General features: G+C 44.3%; 1 protein-coding gene across 2 annotated transcripts in view; it reads left to right on the top strand.

Moving 5' to 3' along the window:
* Positions 1-22,701, top strand: part of sema3b (sema domain, immunoglobulin domain (Ig), short basic domain, secreted, (semaphorin) 3B) — a 94,383-nt gene extending 71,682 nt beyond the window's left edge. For both annotated transcript variants that reach the window (XM_042303954.1, XM_042303955.1), the window contains exons 4-18: positions 1,540-1,602; positions 12,362-12,481; positions 13,075-13,168; positions 13,589-13,708; positions 14,083-14,225; positions 16,412-16,526; positions 16,701-16,770; positions 16,930-17,074; positions 17,984-18,203; positions 18,524-18,615; positions 18,736-18,777; positions 19,007-19,164; positions 19,464-19,519; positions 20,063-20,202; positions 20,384-22,701. In XM_042303954.1, coding sequence (XP_042159888.1) covers positions 1,540-1,602; positions 12,362-12,481; positions 13,075-13,168; positions 13,589-13,708; positions 14,083-14,225; positions 16,412-16,526; positions 16,701-16,770; positions 16,930-17,074; positions 17,984-18,203; positions 18,524-18,615; positions 18,736-18,777; positions 19,007-19,164; positions 19,464-19,519; positions 20,063-20,202; positions 20,384-20,881 — 2,076 coding nt within the window. In that variant the 3' untranslated portion in view covers positions 20,882-22,701. The remainder of the gene's footprint in view (positions 1-1,539; positions 1,603-12,361; positions 12,482-13,074; positions 13,169-13,588; positions 13,709-14,082; positions 14,226-16,411; positions 16,527-16,700; positions 16,771-16,929; positions 17,075-17,983; positions 18,204-18,523; positions 18,616-18,735; positions 18,778-19,006; positions 19,165-19,463; positions 19,520-20,062; positions 20,203-20,383) is intronic.
* The last annotated feature ends 289 nt before the right edge of the window (positions 22,702-22,990 follow it).

Below are 22,990 nucleotides of genomic sequence, written 5' to 3'. Positions count from 1 at the left end.
CACTCTGCTATGTCATGGTGAATTAGTGGTGCTCTAGCGTGTCACAGTTGTGCTGACAGACTGATGGATCTCATCTCACTCTTATCCTCTCGGAGCAGACATGAGGATCAAGGGTTACCATGGCGATTTGGGGGTCACACAATCTCTGATTACCTGTCAACACCTCTCTCACACACATGCACACGCGTTCAGACAGATGCACACACACACATACGTTTGTTTTACTATCCTTGTGGGGACCAAACAATTGACTCCCATTCAAAATCCAGTTTTCCCTAACCCCTAACCATAACCCTATACCCTAATCACAAACCCCTAACCATAACCCTATACCCTAATCACAAACCCCTAACCCTAAACCATAACCCTATACCCTAATCACAAACCCCTAACCATAACCCTATACCCTAATCACAAACCCCTAACCCTAAACCATAACCCTATACCCTAATCACAAACCCCTAACCCCTAACCATAACCCTATACCCTAATCACAAACCCCTAACCCCTAACCATAACCCTAATCACAACCCCTAACCCTAACCCTATACCCTAATCACAAACCCCTAACCATAACCCTATACCCTAATCACAAACCCCTAACCCTAAACTGAACTCCTAATCCTTAACCCTAACCCCTAACCATAACCCTATACCCTAATCACAAACCCCTAACCCTAACCATAACCCTAATCACAAACCCCTAACCCTAACCCTATACCCTAATCACAAACCCTAACCATAACCCTATACCCTAATCACAAACCCCTAACCCTAAACTGAACTCCTAATCCTTAACCCTAACCCCTAACCCTAACCCTATACCCTAATCACAAACCCCTAACCATAACCCTATACCCTAATCACAAACCCCTAACCCTAAACTGAACTCCTAATCCTTAACCCTAACCCCTAACCATAACCCTATACCCTAATCACAAACCCCTAACCCTAAACTGAACTCCTAATCCTTAACCCTAACCCTGATTCTAACCCTAATTGTAAACCTAAAATGTGCCTATTCCTTGTGAGGACCGTTGAAATGTCCCCACTTTAATTTGTTTTATTGTTTTACTATCCTTGTGAGGACACACACACACACACACACACACACACACACACACACACATAACTCACTAACCCATACCCTATAACCAACCTAACATGCACCCTATAACCTTACACTTTACAGGGTCTGTAGGTTCTTGCAGACTGTGTGAAATCTGAGTGCTGAGCAGATTGTTTGACTCTGTTTGTGGTTTGGTGAGATATGATTTACAGCTTGTTTTCGCACTAGTGGCTCTCTTGTCGTAAAAGCTGTTTTCGCTCGTGGTCGTGTGCTTTTCTACTGTGTGACTTGTGGTGTGGGGGCCAGGAAGAGAGGAAGAGAGGAAAAGTGATAGAAAGGAGGAGAGAAGAGAGGCGCTCCCTCAGAAATGTCCCTCAGGGTGGCGGGCAGGCCTGTCCCTGCTCGAGGTCACGACCCCAGACCTACCTCCATCCTGCTACCTCCTCTGACCTCTGACCTGTGCATTTCAGATCTACTGGCCAGCCCCGGTGGACTGGAGGGAGGAGTGTAACTGGGCAGGAAAGGACATCAATGTGAGTAACAGCCACTGCTACCATCAAAATACTTTATTTAGAGGTTTTAAACTCTCATGTTTACTCTGATATACAGTATCTCACCGAGGCAGACAGTACATTGGTTCCTGTGACTCTGAGGATGTAACTTCTCAGACAGAAATAAACCAGCTGTGAAAGGTCACTTTCCAACACTACTCTCATTCAATATCACCACCCAGTTAAAGCCACAGTATATCCGGACACATCTCACACTCTGATTTCCCAATCCTCCTTTTGCCTTTCACCCACTCACATAGAGCGGAAGTGTTAGTAACTACAGTGTGCTGTATGTCAGTGAACTAAAGGTTTGGTTGACTGGGTTGTTTGTGTTGGATGGTGAATGTGTGTGACTGTCCAATCCTCTCCATTGTTCTGACCTGGGGCCTGAACGCTCCTTCCTCTGGCTGTAGGTGGGTGCAGACAGGGTAGGGTTCCACTGACACACCCTACAAACTCCTTAGGCCACTCAGACCACCCAAATATACACTTTGCACATCTAGCTCTCTCACTTCAAGCTAAATGTGTGTCTGTATGTGAGTGCGTGTATTCACATAATGCATGTTCGTGGATGTGCTTGTGTGTTTGTGCACATTCGTACGTGCACAGGATCTGTGTGTGAATGTGTGGAGCTCTGGATAACAGAAATCCCTAATCAGTATGATTACACAGCTGGAGGAGACCGACAACGAGCCCCATTCATAATGCACAACTGGCTCCTGTTTCACCTAAAGAACTGTGTGTGTGTGTGTGTGTGTGTGTGTGTGTGTGTGTGTGTGTGTGTGTGTGTGTGTGTGTGTGTATATATCCTGGAGAGAAAAGAGGTGAGGAAAAGACAGAATGAGCAAAGGAAAGAAGTAGGATCACATTAGGGCCCAAGATAAATGCTTTCATTGTATTTTCCCTCCTCTTTCTCTCTCTTCCGTTTCCTCCCTTTTCTCAATATCACATGGTGACCCTGACCATGTGTGTGTCTCTGACTGTGGACGTGTGCCTACATTCATCTGTGTGTGTGTGTGTGTGTGTGTGTGTGTGTGTGTGTGTGTGTGTGTGTGTGTGTGTGTGTGTGTGTGTGTGTGTGTGTGTGTGTGTGTGTGTGTGTGTGTGTGTGTGTGTGTGTGTGTGTGTGTGTGGATTAGGCAGTGTCATTATCTGGTCTCCTGGGTGTTTGCTCTGTGGTGTGTTGTGTTTAAATAATGACACAGACAGACTACACCAAGCATCACTGATTGACGTGGATGTCTGAATGCACTGAGAAGGATGAAACCAGCTGTTTGTCCTCTCTCTCTTTCTCTCCTTTCTTTTTCATAAAATATGTAGGTGAGGTTTTGGTCTTCTGTCTGCATTTGTCTTAAGTCCTATTCGCCCCAGTTTTACTGGGGAGGTCAGGTGATGTTGGGGGCGGCAGGTAGCGACAGGTAGCGACCGCCTAGTGGTTAAAGCGTTGGGCTAGTATAAATCTGTTGTTCTGCCCCTGAGCAAGGTAGTTAACCCACTGTTCCGAGGCCGTCATTGTAAATACGATTTTTTTTCTAAACTGACTTGCCTAGTTAAATAAAATAAAAATGTCATTTGGAGGTCAGGTAATGTAATTATGTGCACGAGCACAAAACACCACATCTGTCATTTTAGTCCGTATCTGCCATGTCAGTCATTTTTATATGGCAGGAGAGTAACAATTCCAGACAGAATCATTTACAGTTTTTTGGCAAACTCCTCTGGTAACACTAATCCCATGCCAATCGAAATTCCATGCCAATCCCTATGTTTTGAAAGAAATGTCGGAGTTTGACAGGTGTTGCTCACGGTTTGAGCAAGAAAACAATAACTGATTTGATACATTTTATGACGTGCTGCTCATAGCCTATAAATGAAGGGCCTAAATGTTTTTTTACAGTCAATGCTTTTATGACGTACACTGCGGATCGCAGTGTATTCCTCAATTCAAATATAATGGCGACACTTTACAAAACATGGTTTGGTATGGTAAAGAAAGTTGGGAAACAAGCTCGAGTTAACAGTGATGCCCTGTTATCGACCTGAATATCTTCACTACTAGAATAAAAACCTCCAGGCTTCCATCATAGCTGTACATTTATTGAAAAAAATGAACAATTACAGAAGGCAGTTTGTAAAAAGAAAGTATCCTGTCCGAATCGTCTGCTGGAATAACGGGGTAATAATTACATAATCAACGTTCTCTAGTAATACTAGTCCCGTGCGAATAGGACTTTCGGAGACAAGGTGAGCTGTGCCATAGACAGTGTGACTCCATAAGCTCATAAGTCATCCGACTGTGAGGTCCTAATATCACCTGAGAGAGAGACACACACACACACACACACACACACACACACACACACACACACACACACACACACACACACAGTGATCTCACTCTTGACCCCTAATTATAGTGCAGTGTGTGTCTCTGCAGGGAGTGGCCTGAACCAGGGCAGGAAAGAAAAAAAGAGTTGTCTTTAAAACAAGTTCTCTCTCTTTTCCTCTTTCACTATCTGTTTTTCTATCTGTCCTGTTTTTTTCCCAGAGAAACAAAGAGACTCATTTCATTTCATGGCTGAGCCAGGACTGTCTTGGTCCTGTCTCTCTGCCTCTCACAAATGTGCTCCGTTTTCACAGGGTGATTCTCAGCCCAATGTAGCCGAGGCACCCAGCAGCTTAGCTCGTTAAGAATCAAAGTCATATTCTGTACGCACTTCACACAGTAAACAGGTCACAAAGGATGAGGACAGATCTATTTCAATGTCTTCGGCTTTCTGCTAGACTGCTTAACCTGCAGTCCTAGCCAAACGTTACCGGGAAATGTTGTCTGGTAATACATGGGATTCATTCCGGACTTGCTAAGTAGAATGGCATTGTGTAATGGCAAAATAATTAGCCAGCAAAACTGTCCAAGGGTATGCTTTGGATTTTATTCATTTTTTTACTGCTCAAAATGATTTCCTTCTACTGTAAAGTGCTTAATTATGGGAGCACCCTGCCACTGTGCACCATGTTATTCTTAGTCATTAACATTATTAAAGGAAGGAATTTCCTGGATGGTTTCTCTATCCTGGTTCTCACAGAGCTCTATTGTACTAAACCCCTGACTGTCAGAGTGACACTCTCTTACCACAGACCAGCCAAGCGTTCAGCACTCTGAGAGTGAGAGAGAGAGAGAGAGAGGTAGAAGGGGGTGGGGGGTAGAGAGATATAGGCAGTATGTATAGTATATAAGGATAAAGACAGACAGACAGACAGACAGAGAGAGAGAATAAAGAAGATGAGAGAACTTAATAGGTAGAGACAGAGATAGAGGTGGGAGAGAGAAAGACAAAGGAAGGGAAAGAGAGAGAGTAGGATAAAAACAGAGAGAGAGCGAGTCACCTGCCCTTGTGTGCTGTTGTAACCTGCCCTGTGTAGCGGCTGTGATGTGCATGTTCTCAGTCAGAGGAGAGGAGTGTTTAATGAATGGGGTATTGTGGGGTCAGGGGTCAGGTGACCCATGTGAGTGGAGTCAGGGAGAACCTTGGCTTCTGACATTGGGATCACTTACTCAATTCCCCCCTCGCTCTCTCTCTTAAAGCCTCTTCTCTTCATACCTTTTTTCTCTTCTCACTCTCCCTCGCTTCTCACTCTCTCTCTCTAGCTTCTCACGTTCTCTCTCTCGCTTCTCACTCTCTCTCTCTAGCTTCTCACTCTCCCTCGCTTCTCACTCTCTCTCTCTAGCTTCTCACTCTCCCTCGCTTCTCACTCTCTCTCTCTAGCTTCTCACTCTCCCTCGCTTCTCACTCTCTCTCTAGCTTCTCACTCTCCCTCGCTTCTCACTCTCTCTCTCTAGCTTCTCACTCTCTCTCTCTAGCTTCTCACTCTCCCTCTCTTTGCTTCTCTCTCTCTCTCTCGCTTCTCACGTTCTCTCTCTCGCTTCTCTCTCTCTCTCTCTCTCTTGCTTCTCACTCTCTCTCTCTAGCTTCTCACTCTCCCTCGCTTCTCACTCTCTCTCTCTAGCTTCTCACTCTCCCTCGCTTCTCTCTCTCTCTCTCTAGCTTCTCACTCTCCCTCGCTTCTCACTCTCTCTCTCTCGCTTCTCTTGCTTCTTACGTTCTCTCTCTCGCTTCTCTCTCTCTCTCGTTCTCTCTCACGTTCTCTCTCTCGCTTCTCTCTCTCTCTCTTCTTGCTTCTTACTTCTTCTCGTTCTCTCTCTCTCTTGCTTCTTACTTCTCTCTCTCGCTTCTCACGCTCTCTCTTGCTTCTTTTCACTCTCTTCTTAAGCTTCTCACTTCTCTCTCTCTCTTACAGTATCTTTCTCTCTCTCAAACACTCTCTTTCTCTATCTCTCTTTTATCTCTTTCTGTTTATACCCTTCAACTCATAAGGCTTTATTGACAAGGGAAATGTGTTTAAATTGCCAAAGCAAGTTAAAATAGATAATAAACAAAATGAACAGTGAACATTTCAAAGGAATAGAGGTAATTCAAATGTCATATCATGGCTACGTACAGTGTTGTAACAAGGTGCAAATAGTTGAAGTACAAAAGGCAAGACTATGCTCAATAGCAAGGCCATGCTCAATAGCAAGGCCATGCTCAATAGCAAGGCCATGCTCACTAAATCTGTACACAGTTAAAGCATTTCTTAATTTTGGGTCAGTCACAGTGGTCAGGTATTCTGTCGCTGTGAACTCTCTGTTTAGGGACAAATAGCATTCCAGTTTTTGCTCAGTTTGTTTGTTTCTTTCCAATGTGTCAAGTAATTCTCTTTTTGTTTTCTCATGATGTGGTTGGGTCTAATTGTGTTGCTGTCCTGAGGTTCTGTGTGGTCTGTTTGTGTTTGTGATCAGAGCCCCAGGACCAGCTTGCTTAGGGGTCTCTCCTCTAGGTTAATGTCTTTGTAGATGATGGCTTTGTAATGGAAGGTTTGGGAATTGCTTCCTTTAGGGGGTTGTAGAATTTAACAGATCTTTTGGGATTTTTGATAATTAGTGGGTATCATCTTAATTCTGCTGTGCATATATTATTTGGTGTTGTATGTTAGTCACGGTGGATGTTTCTACAGAATTCTGCATGTTGTCTCAATTTGGTGTTTGTCCCATTTTATGAATTCTTGGTTGGTGAGCGGATCCCAGACCTTACAACCATAAAGGACAATGGGTTCTACAACTGATTAAAGTGTTTTGATGTTCCTTTTGATGGCGTAGAAGGCCCTTCTTACCTTGTCTCTCAAATCGTTCACAGCTTTGTGGAAGTTACCTGTGGTGCTGATGTTTAGGTGGAAGTATGTTTTTTTGGTGTGCTCTAGGGAAATGGTGTCTAGATGGAATTTGTATTTGTGGTCTTGGGAACTGGGCCTTTTTTGGATGACCATTATTTTTTTGTCTTACTGAGATTTACTGTCAGGGCACCCAGGTCTGGCAGAATCTGTGCAGAAGATCTAAGTGCTTCTGTAGACCCTCCATGGTTGGGGAGAGAAGCACCAAATCATCAGCAAACAGTAGACATTTCCCTCACCAATTTTTTGATATACATGTTGAAGAGGGTGGGGCTCAAGCTGCATCCCTGTCTCACCCCACGGCCCTGTGGAAAGAAAGTGTTGTGTTTTTTTTGTTTTGTTTTGTTTGTCAATTAGGGTGTGCAGGGTGAATACGTGGTCTGTCGTACTGTCATTTGGTAAAAAGCCAATTTGGCATTTGCTCAGCACATTGTTTTCGCTGAGGAAAGAACTAACCTGCTGTTAATAATAATGTCGAGGATTTTCCCAAGGTTGCTGTTAATGCATATCCCAGGATAGTTATTGAGGTCAAATTTGTCTCCACTTTTGTTGATTGGAATGACCAGTCCTTGGTTTCAAATATTGGGGAAGATACCAGAGCTGAGGATGATGATAAAGAGTTTAAGTATAGCCAATTGGAATTTGTGGTCTTCATGTAAGATACCATCAACACCACAGGCCTTTTTGGGTTGGGCGGTTTGTGTTTTGTCCTGTAGTTCATTCAATGTAATTGAATGGGTTCTGATCGTCTTTAATAGGCTGATTCTAAGATCTGTAATTGATCATGTATTTGTTTTTGATGTTTGTTCTTTGTTATAGAGACACACATAATGGAGAAGTGGTTTATCCATACATATCCATTTTGAATAGATAACTTTTCGTGTTGTTGTTTGTTTAGTGTGTTCCAATTTCCCCAGAAGAGGTTAGATTCTATGGATTTTTCAATTACACTGAGCTGATTTCTGCCATCCTGTTCCTTATTTTTTCCGTAGTGAATTTCTGTATTGTTTTAGTGATTCACCATAGTGAAGGCGTAGGCACAGATTTTCTGGGGTGTCTATGTTTTTGGTTGGATAGGTTGGATAGGTTTCTCAATTACTTTCTTAGGTTTTTGCATTCTTCATCAAACCATTTTTCATTGTTGTTAATTTTCTTAGATTGGCTGGTTGAATTTTTATTTTATTTAATAGGGAAGTTAATGTTAAAGATAGGGCTGACTACTGCCCCCTTTGGAGGAATTGCGTGCCCATAGTAAACAGAAAAGAAATCTGTCAAAAATTGCTAATATATGCATATAATAATTATTATTGAATAGAAAACACTCTAAAGCTTCCAAAACCGTTCAAATTATGTCTGTATGTAAAGCAGAACTCTCAGGGCAGCCATTCTCCCAAACTCTCTCTTGTCATCATGAAAGTTGGCCCAACTTTGACGTCATCACCCCCACCCTTCCCAACCAGCTACGGATCTGGCAACAGTTCCTATCTCTTCATCGCGGTGTCCTCTTTCAGTGGGGCCTCTCATTGTGAGAATCGCGTGCTCCCTCGAGTTTTGGCGCGCTGAAACCTCCAGGTCACGCGAAAATACATGTACTTTCATGCGCGCGTCAGGTCCGGAGCTCTCTTTCTTCCAGGATTGACCAAACGATGTAGGTTTGTCTGTTCGAGCTAAGGATTATTTTGCATGTTTAGAACATGCTAAAGTTTGATTCTGCACTTAGTTTGACCAGTTTAGTCGACATATAATATGTAATTTTGAAGTTTAGATGCGCTTCCACTAGAATTTTGGCTGCATTTCAACCGGAATTTGTCGTGTTTGATAACCTAAAGACACAGACTTGAAAACCAAACGCAGTTTTTGGTAAGTATAACTCCTTCCACGTCTTCTGATCGAAGAACATCAAAGGTAAGGGAATATTTATGTGTTCATTTTGGGTTTCTGTGGACTCCAAGATAGCGGAGTCATATTGCTAATCTATGAGCGCCGTCTCATATTATAGCCTAGTGAACAAATTCTGTAACGTTAAAAATAAATGCAACACAGCGGTTGCATTAAGAAGAAGTGTATCTTTCTAACTATATGTAGAACATGTATATTTAGTCAAAGTTTATGATGTGTATTGTTCTTGTTATCTGACGTTATCTGCCGGGGCTATCATCATTTCTCCGGACATTTGAGTAGCATTTTTGAACATGGCGTCATTGTAAACAGAGATTTATGGATATAAATTGCATATTATTGAAAAAAACATAAATGTACTGTATAACATGTCCTATTACTGTCATCTGATGAAGATTTTCAAAAGGTTAGTGAATTATTTTTCTTTTAATCCTGCGGTTGTTGATTGCATATTTTGTTCACCGTGGCTATTCAAATTAGCTGTGTCTTTGGTGGTGGTTTGACAAAAATATGTGCTATGTTTTCGCTGTAAAACATTTTAGAAATCTGACTAGCTGGCTAGATGAACAAGGTGTTTATCTTTCATTTGAGCTATTGGACTTGTTAATGTGTGGAGGTTAAATATTTCTAAGAATATTTTTGCATTCCATGCGCCACGTTCCAGCTGAACGGGGGAGGGGTCGTTCCCAAAAGGGAACCCTAACCCGTCAACAGGTTAAAGGTCAAATACAATATTTGGCCTTCCCTGCCAAATGTACACCTTCACTATTACAGTGAAACATTTGTCCAGGAAGTTGTCTAAAAGGGATGGAATTTTTGTTACCTAATTCATTTCTACACTACTTTCCTTCCATCGATAACATTTCTTAATATTATGCAGTTCCATTGGCTGTAATGCCTCAGGGTTGAGTATTGCTCTGTTCAGGTAGACTGTGATTTTGCTCCAATCTGATAGGGGTGTCAGTGGGCTGACTGTGAACTCTGGGAGAATCTGGGTTGAGGTCAGTGATAAAGTACTACAGTACTACTGCCAAGGCATGAGCTGTAGGTGTACCTACCATAGGAGTCCCCTCAAAGCCCGTCGACTATGTACAGATCCAGCATATGACAGAGCTGCAGGAGTTGTGACCCGTTTGGGGGGTAGGTGTTTGTCCCCCTGTGTGCTGAGAGTGTCAGGTTAATGTCCAGTTCTGGCATTTAGGTCGTCACAGAGAGTAGTACATCTCTCTGGGTCTGGATGTGGTTCATCTCTCCATCTAGGATGGAGAAGCTGTCATCGTTAAAGTATTAGTGGAGGTTGGGCCTGTTGCTCTGCTCATGGCCTGGGCATATGTGCAGCTGTCATGTTGAGGTCCTTGCTGAGGGGCGGAGGCATGGGGGAGGGCAGAAGAGGCATAGGTCTGATCTGGAGGAGGGGGGGGGGTGTGTATGTCTCCTTGCCGCTGGTTCTCCCGGTACAGGTCCTTCGGGAGGGGGTATCGCAGGTCTGGGAGGGGGTATCGCAGGTCTGGGAGGGGTCTTGCTGGTCTGGGAGGGTCGCAGGTCTGGGAGGGTGTCTTGCTGGTCTGGGCGGGTGTCTTGCTGGTCTGGGCGGGTGTCTTGCTGGTCTGGGCGGGTTGTCCGTTGCTCTGTTACTCCTGTGTGAGGTGCTGGGGCTCCAGTTGAGGGTGACCTCACCCTTTCTCTCTCTCTCTCCTCCACATTGCCACACATCAAAGCCTCCCTCTGTCTGCCTCCCTCTGTGCGTGTGTGTGTGTGTGTGTGTGTGTGTGTGTGTGTGTGTGTGTGTGTGTGTGTGTGTGTGTGTGTGTGTGTGTGTGTGTGTGTGTGTGTGTGTGTGTGTGTGTGTGTGTGTGTGTGTGTGTGTGTGTGTGTGTGTGTTAGAGTGTATGCAATAGGGCTGCAATACCAGAGGGTCTGCCTCCCCTGGTCTCTGACAACCCCCATTTCTGACCCCCTTTGGTCTCTGACCCCCATGGTCTCTGACACCCCGGTCTTTGAAAGCGCCAGGCTCTGTGAAGCCCTTTGTTCCAGACCAGGGCAGCAGGGCTGTGTGTGTCTGGGTTAATGAGGCAGAACTCCGGTTAGCAGGCAGGGCCAGGCTGGGCTACAGCGTCACTGGGTACATAACCCTGTATGTCACTCACTGGGGCGGGGCACAGCCAAACAGGGATAAAGACAGAATAGAGAGAACAGAGACGACTGGTTAACAAACATGTCTAAATTCTGGTTCAACATCAAACACTCACATACAGGCTTAAAGTTTAGTGACACGCACATGCACACATAGACACACACACACATACACATACTTGCCAATGATAGGTGGACTATTCAGTATATTATATTTATTGAGGAGAAGAAATGACCTCTTATATATTTTCCCTCCTAGCATTAATAGCTGAAGGGTACAGGCTTTGTAATCCCCCAGATTGACCCAGAGGGACACTGGCTAATCACAGAGAACAGGACTAGATGGATGAATCAGACACTAAGTTCATGTATGTATACTGACTTATAGGCAAATAGAGACACTGACAGAGAGAGGAGCCGACACACACGAGAAAGAAGAGATACATTGATATCTCCCCCGTGTGGTGTCAGCTCTCTTTGTAAACCTCTTCTCCGGTGTTCCCCCGGGGTCCAGATGGATAAGGGGTGAAACCTGACCCTGGACAGACAGATGTGATGTGTGTGTTCGTGCATGCATACGTACGTGCGCGTGTGTGCCTGTGTCTCCGTGTGTGTTGTTCAATAGCTGGTGTCTGGGGGGTTACTCCACACGCTGGAACCAGTGACCTGCTCAGATGAGCAGATAGAGGAAGGAGGGAGAGGGGTGGGGGGATGGCCCCATAGATAATTACAGTATGGGAGTGGAGAACAGAACAGCTGGTGCCGCACTAAGGGACTGAAGGAAGGGGCAAGTGTAGAGTGGGGGAGTGGTTGTTAACCTCTCTGGCTGTCTCTATCAGAGGTAAAGGCCTTGGTCCGTCTGGTAGGGGTAAACATGGTTGTATGGAGTAAGATGGGTTCCTTTTAAAACCTCTCCTCTCCTTTAACCTCCCTGTGTGTGGCTCAGTCACGGCCTGTAGAGTTTACTCATTAACTCAGGGCCCATTGTGCAAGGTGTCCCACCCTGCCTGCCCTCCCTGCCCTGGGCCTGTGGAGCTTGCGTTTCAGCTGCACACTGTTATTCCTGGGGGTCAAAGGGCACCTAGTGCAGGATGTTACGTCAGGGCTTTGTTTAGTCAGTGACCACCGACTTTCTAGAAACGCTGGTATGCTATAGCAAGCGGCCATTATGGGGGCAACGGGCCGTTGAGGGGTAGGGTTAGGGTTAGGGTTAGGGTTAGGGTTAGCGGAGGGAGGAGGGAGATGTGGTGCAGACAGGAGAAGAGAATAATAATGTTTTATAAGCAGGCAGTGTAAGATATGTGAAGAATGCACATCATTAAATGCATTGTGAAGGTAAAAAGTTAAAGTAAAATGAGGGGATGCTCTGTTGATGGCGCTTGTAACTGAGGGGAGAAGGGACATTGTTAAACTGGTGTGTGTGTGTGTGCTTGTATTGCAGACAGACTGTGTGAACTATGTGAAGATAGTGCACCACTACAACCGCACCCACCTATATGCCTGTGGAACCGGGGCCTTCCACCCCACCTGCGCCTTCGTAGAGGTGGGACAGAAGATGGAGGTAAGAGGCACACATACAAGAAAACACACACACACCTCCAGCTCATCTGTCGTCTTCCTATTTCCCAGTTCTCTCTCTCTTTCATCCACACAAGTAGAGACCATGGATGAGATCCTATCTGATCACCTGTTATATATCTATGATGGTTCTACTCTGCACTGTAACCCCCCTCTCCCTCCCCTCTCTTCCCCCCCTCTCTCCACCCTCCCTCTCTCTCTCCCCCTCTCCCTCCATCTCCTCCCTCTCTCTCCCCCCCTCTCCCTCTCTCTCCCCCTCTCTCCCTCTCTCTCTCCCCCCCATCCATCTCTCCCCCTCTCTCTCTCCCCCTCTCTCTCTCCCCCTCTCTCTCCCCCTCTCCCTCTCTCTCCCCATCTCCCCCTCTCCCTCTCTCCCTCCCCCTCCCCCATCTCCCCCTCTCCCTCTCTCCCTCCCCCTCCCTCTCTCCCCCTCTCTCTCTCTCCCCCTTCCCCCTCCCTCTCCCCCTCCCCCCCCTCCCCCCCTCCCCCCCCCCATCTCCCCCTCTCCCTCTCTCCCCACTCCCCCTCTCTCTCCCCCCTCCCCCATATCCCCCTCTCCCTCTCTTCCCCCTCCAGGACTATGTGTTCAGGATTGACCTGTCCAAGGTGGAGGATGGGAAAGGGAAAAGTCCATATGACCCCCGTCACCCTGCAGCCTCAGTACTGATAGGTGAGTCTTGCATTTCTGTCAGCCTCTCAGACAGAGTAGGTGGAAGTTTCTCCTTATCTGATACAGCGTCAAAAGCTTGTCATCCTCTTAACGGTTTAGAATGGTAAATAGTTTAGGTAATCTGATCCTAGATCTGTGGTTAAGGATACATTCAACCTTTAGGCTATCAGCCTACTCTACTAAATGTACTTCCTATTACTGTGATGTGTGCTTGTCCCACCTAGCTACCTAAGATGAATGCACTAACTGAAAGTCGCTCTGGATAAGAATGTCTGCTAGATGACTAAAATGTACACAAGTACACAAGAGCCTTCAAGGCGTCTTTTGGTGGTACGAGATGGCACTGCAGCCACTTACACAGGTACTATAAATTCATAGCGTAGCAACTGCATGTTGTCCCCCTCTCTTTCTATCTCTAAGGTGATGAGCTGTATGCGGGTGTGGCCACAGACCTCATGGGACGAGACTTCACCATCTTCCGCAGTCTGGGGGGACGACCATCCATCCGCACTGAACAACACGACTCACGCTGGCTCAACGGTGAGTGTGTGTGTGTGTTGAGTGTGTGTATGTGTTGAGTGTCTGTGTGTGTTGAGTGTGTGTGTGTTGAGTGTGTGTGTGTTGAGTGTGTGTATGTGTTGAGTGTGTGTATGTGTTGAGTGTGTGTGTGTTGAGTGTGTGCACTGTTTGTCAGTATGGGTGTGTAGCTGCCTATGTAAGTATGTGTTGTTGATACTATTAGCACGATTCCTACGAGACCAAGTTTGTATCTCTAATTGTGTATGATTGTGTGTGTATCAAGTGGTAACATTTTCTATGAGACACACACACATATAATGGCTCATATAAGTGAATGTATATTACCTATTGTGCCTTATAGTGCATTATAACACATGCAGTGTTTTCTCCTCCAGAGCCTAAGTTTGTGGGTTCGTTCTGGGTGCCAGAGAGTGAGAACCCAGACGATGATAAGATCTTCTTCTTCTTCCGGGAGACGGCGGTGGAGGCTCAGGGTCTGGGGAAGTCCACCTACTCCCGCATCGGACAGCTCTGCAGGGTGAGAACGCCACTCAGATTATACTGTACCTGTACTGTATTACATCTTATACTGTACCATACTGCATCATACTGTACCACACCCGACCATACTTAATCATACTGTACCACACAGTATCATACTTAATCATACTCTACCATACTGCACCATACTTAATCATACTGTATCAGACCGCACCATACTTAATCATACTGTACCATGCTGTACCATACTGTATCATACTGTACCACACTGTACCATACTTAATCATACTGTACCATACAGTATCATACTTAATCATACTCTACCATACTGTACCATACTTAATCATACTGTATCAGACTGACCATACTTTATCATACTTAATCATACTGCACCATACTTAATCATACTTCACCATACTTAATCATACTGTACCACACTACATCATACTTATCATACTGTACCATACTGCACCATACTTAATCATACTGTATCAGACTATACCATACTGCATCATACTTAATCATACTGTACCATACTTAATCATACTGTATCAGACTATACCATACTTATCATACTTAATCATACTGTACCATACTGTACCATACTTAATTATACTGTATCAGACTTCACCATACTTAATCATACTGTACCATACTTAATCATACTCTATCATACTTAATCATACTGTATCATTATACACCATACTGCATCATACTTAATCATACTGTACCATACTGTATCATACGTAATCATACTTAATCATACACCACCCTACTTTATCATGCTGTACCATACTGTATCATACTTAATCATGCTGTATCATACTCTACCATACTGTACCATACTTAATCATACTGTATCACACTGTACCGTACTGTATCATACTGTACCATACTGTATCATACTTAATCATATCTTCCATACTTTATCATGCTGTACCATACTGTATCACACCGTACCATACTGTATCATGCTGTACCATACTCTAACATACTTAATCATATTTACCATACTTTATCATGCTGTACCATACTGTATCATACTGTATCACACTGTACCATACTTTATCATGCTGTACCATACTGTATCATGCTGTACCATACTGTACCATACTGTATCACACTGTACCATACTTTATCATGCTGTACCATACTGTATCATGCTGTACCATACTGTATCATGCTGTACCATACTTTATCATGCTGTACCATACTTTATCATACTGTACCATACTGTATCATGCTGTACCATACTGTATCATGCCGTACCATACTGTATCACACTGTACCATACTTTATCATGCTGTACCATACTGTATCATGCTGTACCATACTGTATCATGCTGTACCATACTGTATCACACTGTACCATACTGTATCATGCTGTACCATACTGTATCATGCTGTACCATACTGTATCACACTGTACCATACTTTATCATGCTGTACCATACTGTATCATGCTGTACCATACTGTATCATGCTGTACCATACTGTATCACACTGTACCATACTGTATCATGCTGTACCATACTGTATCATGCTGTACCATACTCTAACATACTTAATCATATTTACCATACTTTATCATGCTGTACCATACTGTATCATACTGTATCACACTGTACCATACTTTATCATGCTGTACCATACTGTATCATACTGTATCACACTGTACCATACTGTATCATGTTTAATCATACTGTACCATACTTTATCATACTGTACCATACTTAATCATGCTGTACCATACTTTATCATACTTTACCATACTTGATCATGCTGCACCATACTTAATCATACTGTATCATACTGTACCATACTTAATAATACTTTCCCATACTTGATCATACTTCACCATACTTAATCATACTGTACCATACTGTATCATACTGTACCATACTGTATCATACTGTATCACACTGTACCATACTGTATCATACTGTACCATACTGTACCATACTGTATCACACTGTACCATACTGTATCATGCTGCATCATACTTAATCATACTGTACCAAACCGTACCCTAGTTAATACTATTCCATACATTCATAACTTTTCCTTCGCCTCTGGTGGACACATCCAGTATACTGTGTCATTGACACTGTTTTGTATACAACATTGTTCAATGATTATTGTTCATACAACAGTTACATATTATTACGGGTATCTTGACTTAATAACATTGGTCTATAATGTCTATTTGGTTTGTTGTTGCAGAATGATATGGGTGGCCAGCGTAGTCTGGTCAATAAGTGGACCACCTTCCTGAAGACTCGTCTCATCTGTTCTGTGCCAGGCAGTGACGGCAGTGACACCTACTTTGATGAGCTCCGTAAGTAACCGTTAAAGTCTGAGTTATCTGATCCTAGCTCTCACTCCAGGCTATATCTGGGCAGGGGATATCTACACACAACCAATGAAGATTCATCTGAGCTAAATGGACAGAGCGGGAGGTTATGTTTGTGTTTCTCTGACCTTTGACCTCTGACCTGTGTACCTGCCACAGGGGACGTATTCTTGCTGCAGACCAGGGACAGGAAGAACCCTCTGGTCTACACCGTCTTCTCTACCTCTAGGTCAGAGTTTAAACAAGGCGATGTATTGAGTTATTCTGTGTGTGTGTGTGTGTGTGTGCATGTGTCTTCCCACCCTGTGTGTTACTGTAGTTCCTGACTATGATAGTATGTTTAATAGTAGGCCTTGTCTCTAACTGTGCGTCCCGTGCCTCCCAGCAGCAGTGTATTCAAGGGATCAGCCGTGTGTATCTACACCATGAATGACATCCGCAGGGCCTTCCTGGGGCCCTTCGCCCACAAAGAGGGGCCAAACTATCAGTGGGTCCCCTTCCAGGGCAAAGTCCCCTACCCACGCCCTGGCATGGTACGTAGCTCTGTGGAAATTTACTGAACGCAGATGGCTACCCGTTGTTTCCACAATTCACTGAACAGAAAATACATCCACCCCAACTCTGCAGGTTTTGCTGCGAAGACACAAAATCATTTTTTGTCGCAGGTTCAGGAATGGCTGAAGAATTGCAACCTTTACCTGGAGTTAACTCTGCCAATAGCACTGCTGGGTGATCTGAAAAGTCATAGTCATTCGATCAATAAAAGCAAGCGATGCTATTATCTGAGCATAGCACCATAGTAAATAAAAGAGAAAACATTTCAACCCTGCAGGTGCGACACAAAACTCAGAAATAAAAATATAAATCATGCCTTACCTTTGACAAGCTTCTTCTGTTGGCACAGGTTTCAGGTTTCACCAGGTTTCACCTGCGACATAAGTTCTGTTATACTCACAGACATGATTCAAACAGTTTTAGAAACTTCAGAGTGTTTTCTATCCAAATCTACTAATAATCTGCATATTTTATCTCCTGGAGATGAGTAGCAGGCAGTTGAAATTGGGCATGCTTTTCATCCAAAATTCCAAATGCTGCCCCCTATCCTAGAGAAGTTTTAAAGATACAGCATTTGACAGTCAACGAAAATAATAAACATTAAGTTCATAGATCATAGAAACGCATATTCTCTACATACAATGTTTGGTCTAGGAATGACCTTCTACCCTTTTAACCTTTAGTTAGAGGACCATGTCTGTTTTTCACTTCAGACTCATTTAAATAGGCTTATATGTGTAATGTTTGTTACAGCCTGTTTTAACTAATTTTAACCTCCCGACAACCTCATAATAACCTTATAATAACCCTAATAACCTGATAATAATCTTATAATAACCACAATAACCTAACAATGTGCTGTGCTGTTACTCTGTTTGACCCCTTAGTGCCCCAGCAAGACGTTCGGCAGTTTCGAGTCCACCAAGGGTTTCCCTGACGACGTGATCCAGTTTGCACGTCACCACCCTCTGATGTTTAACCCTGTATACCCCCTGAACCGCCGGCCAGTCTTCCTGAGGACCAACGTAGACTACAGCTTCACCCAGATCGCTGTGGACCGGGTGGGCGCCGCCGACGGGCAGTATGACGTCATGTTCATTGGCACAGGTAACTACTTATATGTAGCCCTTACTCGTTATGCTTAGCCTGGTCCCAGATCTGTTTGTGCTCTTGCCAACTGTCAACATGTCATTTTCAATCCAAACATTTTGCATGACAATTCCATTAGTTGTCAAGAGATCAGAAACAGACTGGCATCCACACTTATACACACTTATACTGATAACAGTGTAAGTGTGCTTTGTTTTCCCCACATTGGCACTTCTGTGTGTTATACTAAGTAGAGTGTATAAAATGAGCCGTGTGTATATGAAATAGTAAGCAGGGATAGAGTGTGTGATCCAGTCTGAAACCTGTCTGTGTTGTAGACAAAGGGACCGTGCTGAAGGTGATCTCTGTACCTAAAGAGAGCTGGAAGAACATGGAGGACCTGCTACTGGAAGAGCTAGAGGTGTTCAAGGTGAGAGGACCCATCCATCATGCTACCTCCGTATGTATACATTATTGAGTATATTATGGAAGTATATAGTTATGTTTATATTTAGGAGTGGGATAATTAACCATTTATTCTTCTCTGCAGGATGCCTCATCCATCATTAACATGCAGATCTCCTCAAAGCGGGTAAGAGACACACTTACCTCTAAAGAATCTGTTAAGCATCTTCTGAGGGGCATAGAAAGGTGGGGGAGAAAATACAAAAATACATTTGAAGTGAGAAAAGAGCTAAGCGCTAACATGACATCAGAAGGATAGGCACCAATGTACGAGCTCTCCAAGATGAATTCCAAGATATTTCATATCCATTTGACTGTATGTCACTAACATTGCTCCTCTATCTCTCTGCCCATAGCAACAGCTGTATGTGGGTTCAGACACGGGTCTGGCCCAGGTTCCTCTGCATCGCTGCAGTGTCTATGGGAAGGCCTGTGCTGAGTGCTGCCTGGCCAGAGACCCATACTGCGCCTGGGACGGCACCTCTTGCACCCGCTACCTTCCCAACACCAAACGGTTCACAAATTTCCAAATTCTAACGTACAACGTATCTTCCCAACACCAGATAGTAAACAACCTACAGTATATGCTATTTGCCCAACAATGGACCCTAACCAACCTTACCCGCTACCTTTAAAACTGTAAACATCACCAAACCTGATCCTCTACCCAGTCAACTCTAAACTCCCCAACCCTACTCTTAGTGTACATACCCCAATGGACTACTACCCTCGTCATTATAATCACAAGAGATCAGACGTAGCAACGCTTTGTACTGTGTTCTATCAACGCTTCACTTTGTTCTTGTTTTCCAGGCGTTTCCGTCGTCAGGACGTGAGGAATGGAGACCCCAACACCCTGTGTTCAGGAGGTAAGACTCTTTCACTCTGCTGTAACTCCCGAACTCAGACTTTCACAGAAATTAGGCTGATGTCAATAGGAGATTTGCAGAAAAGTTTTAGTTACACACTCTGATCTCAAGTTAGCATTCAGCGCACTGTGACCAGGATCTAACTCCCTCTCCCATGCTCCCACTCATAGAGGGCAGGGTGATTAGTGGGATTCTGTGCCATAATCTCTCTTTGGCCCGTGCCAAAGCCACATCCTGACCTCACTCACCCCTACATCCCAGACTACAATAGAGCATTCTGTCACTCACAATGACATGAATTATTATACAAATTACCCAAATGGCACGACATGGTGATTTCACACAATTATGTCATATCATGTGCTCAGTGAGGGTGTTGCACAAGAAAGGGAAAGGTCTGTGTGATTATCTCAGAGTTAGGATGGCATATTAACACCCATGCACATTTACTTACACTACTGGAAATAATAAGTTGTCAACCTCAAGGCTTGTCAAATAAATGTTGAATAAAATTGCAATCTCACATTATCTGATGGGGTACAGACCACCACAAGCACCGCGTGGCAGAGAGGAGGCTGTTTGGGGTGGAGGGGAGCAGTACCTTCCTGGAGTGTATCCCCAAATCCCTGCAGGCCAGAGTGACCTGGACCTTCCAGAAACACCCCCACAACCCCAGGGAAGAGGTGAGAGCACATAGAGGGAGGTATGAAACTACTAGGCAAAATTGCAGTTAACGGCTGTACAGTCGAGAGGTCATTTATAGTAACTCTTTCCCTCCAATAATTATTTTTTTTAAAGTGATTTTTGGTTCAGATTGACTGTTTCAAGCTCTAATCTTCAGTTGTGTGTGCTTTAATCATCCAGCTGCGTCTAGATGACCGTGTCCTGCACACAGAGCGGGGACTGTTGGTAAGGAGGGTACTGAAACGTGACACGGGCCTCTACCAGTGCCACGCCATGGAGCACGGCTTCACCCAGACCCTACTGGACATCACACTGGAGGTAGTACCCTCTTCCTCCTCCCCCTCTCCACCCGCTGACCCTCTCCTCCGATTGGACCCCCGTAGCGGCGGCCCACCCTCCACCAGTCAGAAGATGTGGTACCGGGACTTCATGCAGCTGGTGGACCACCCCAATCTTAGCACCGTGGACCAGATCTGCGAGCAGGTCTGGGCGCGCAAGAATGCCCAATCGGGAAAGAGCTTCCCGGCTTCTCCTGCCAAACAGGCCCCGCCCCTCGGCCCTGTGGTCCAGGCCCCTAACAAGAAGTGGAAGCATCTTCAGGACATCCGCAAGGGGAGGAACCGCCGAACCCACGACGGGAAGCCCTCCCCACGAGCACCGCGAAGCGCAGGGGAGTAACAACAGTCAGAGAGAGGAGAAGGAGAGGGACTGATACAGACAGAGTTTAGGGAGAGAGGAAAAAAGAGGAGGAAAAGAGAGGGACAGAGACTGATAGAGACCAAGGACTTATGGAGGAGGTCAACCACACACACACAGCACCTCCTTCTTTGTGAATATTTACCTTCCGACACCCCACTATCTACTGCCCCATGATGCTTCACTCTTCCCTGACACCTGACCCCTGACTACCACCCCTTGCTTGTATTGCCTCCTATTAATACCCCATCCTAATTCTATCTGCCCCAGCTGTCAGTCACTTTGTATGCACTCTGCTGGAGAGCTTCTGATAGAGACCTCACCACAGCAGAATAAACTGAACAGACAGCCAGACAGACAGACAGACAGACAGACAGACAGCCAGACAGACAGCCTGACAAGTTAAAGGATGGCTCAGTGTGTGTAACTCAATCTCTCAACGGAAATACAACTGGCTCGTAACTGGAATATCAGAACGGAAACAGACATACACACATTTACAACCCATGATGACAATGAATTTGATGATGATATGGATGACAAATCGTGAGATGGACAAAAACAATGGGATCAAGACAGAATACGCATAACTCCAAATACAGATTGATCCACGTAGATATAATCACATTTCACGTGTTTTATATGCAAAGATAACATAATGTAGACGTGTGCTTTGTGGTAGAGCTAGGCTTTGATATACTTCTTAGCATTCTGGTCCAAACAACTACAGATTGGAGAAGGCGCTATACTGTCATTCCAGTATATATAGAGTACTCACAATGAGGGTAGATTCTGAAGCAGAGAGAGTGTACAGGATCAATAGAATGGTTCTATTGTGATTTTGTTTTACAAAATGGCTGACAAGGTAGAGCAAGTGGAAGGTATTCTACATATATGTTCATGGGGTGACAAGAAATATGTTTTGTGTTTTATTGAGTCTTTTATTTAAATGACCTGTGTGTATTTTCTGATTGTAATGACTTGTGTTGTGTGCTGACACAATGACATGTGGGAGTTGAGATGGTACTAGTGACAGACTGCTCAACATCAATGTGTAGGTGGGATTGCAAGGCCTTGTGAAAGAATAGTAGACTTTAAATACGACATCCCATCTTTGGGCTAAAAGCATGATATTTATGTGTGAAAACATCTTGATTCTTATTCTAAATGGTACCTACTTTGTTCATTTACACTGTTTATGTAGACGTGTGTGTCTGTGTGCGTGTGTGTGTGCGTGTGTGAGCGCGCGTGTTGGCAAGAGAGCTGAAGAGTGTTTCTGGTCAATTCCCTGCTACGTAATATGTCCATTATATCATAAACACATACAGACAAATATCACCACTGAGGTGCCAAGAATTGCAAATAAATGACAGTTTTGTCTGAATTCAAAGACAATAATCAGGTACAATAAAACAAAATGATAAAGTACAGACATTATAAGAACTCCCCTCCTTGTTGCTTTTTCTGTAGTCCCGTCTCTGTGTGTCAATTACACAGGATACCGTTGCTGCCTTGTGTTCAGCAAAACCTGTTTGTCCTCTGTGAAGTGGTGTGAGTAGAGCGCAACCTAGTGATTTTTCCGTGTACAGACCTGGCCTGGTCCAAGGACTTTCTGTGGTGATTCAATATACTGACATATAGTCTGTTGTGAAAGACAAGTGGCTTTGTAAAATAAAACATGCTTTTACTTTTTCCCTTATCCCAGTGGAATCTACGAGAGCGTTTAGATGTATCCTGTCTGTTATTTATACCTGCTTTATAAAGATGTCATTATTAACTCTTGAATGCCTGAGGAAAATAAGTTAAGTGGACTGTAGTTTTGTGCTCTTTAATTGCATGACCAATGTTAGTGGCTACATATGGACATTGGAGACTTTGGCTGCCTCCCTAAATTGCACCCTATTCCCTAAAGTGCACTGCTTTTGACTAGAACCCTGTAAGCCTTGGTCAAAAGCAGTGCACTTTAGGGAATAGGGTGCAATTTAGGGAGGCAGCCAAAGTGCACTATGTAGGGAATAGGGTGCCATTTGGGACATACCCTTTGAGATAGCCCAAAGGCCTGCAGATGGCGATATTGAGTCATTTCATCTT

This window comes from Oncorhynchus tshawytscha, linkage group LG22 (genome assembly GCF_018296145.1).
Source record: "Oncorhynchus tshawytscha isolate Ot180627B linkage group LG22, Otsh_v2.0, whole genome shotgun sequence".
Lineage (NCBI taxonomy): Eukaryota > Metazoa > Chordata > Actinopteri > Salmoniformes > Salmonidae > Oncorhynchus > Oncorhynchus tshawytscha.
Note: the sequence above shows the minus strand (reverse complement) of the source record. Positions and strands in the feature narration are given on the sequence as shown.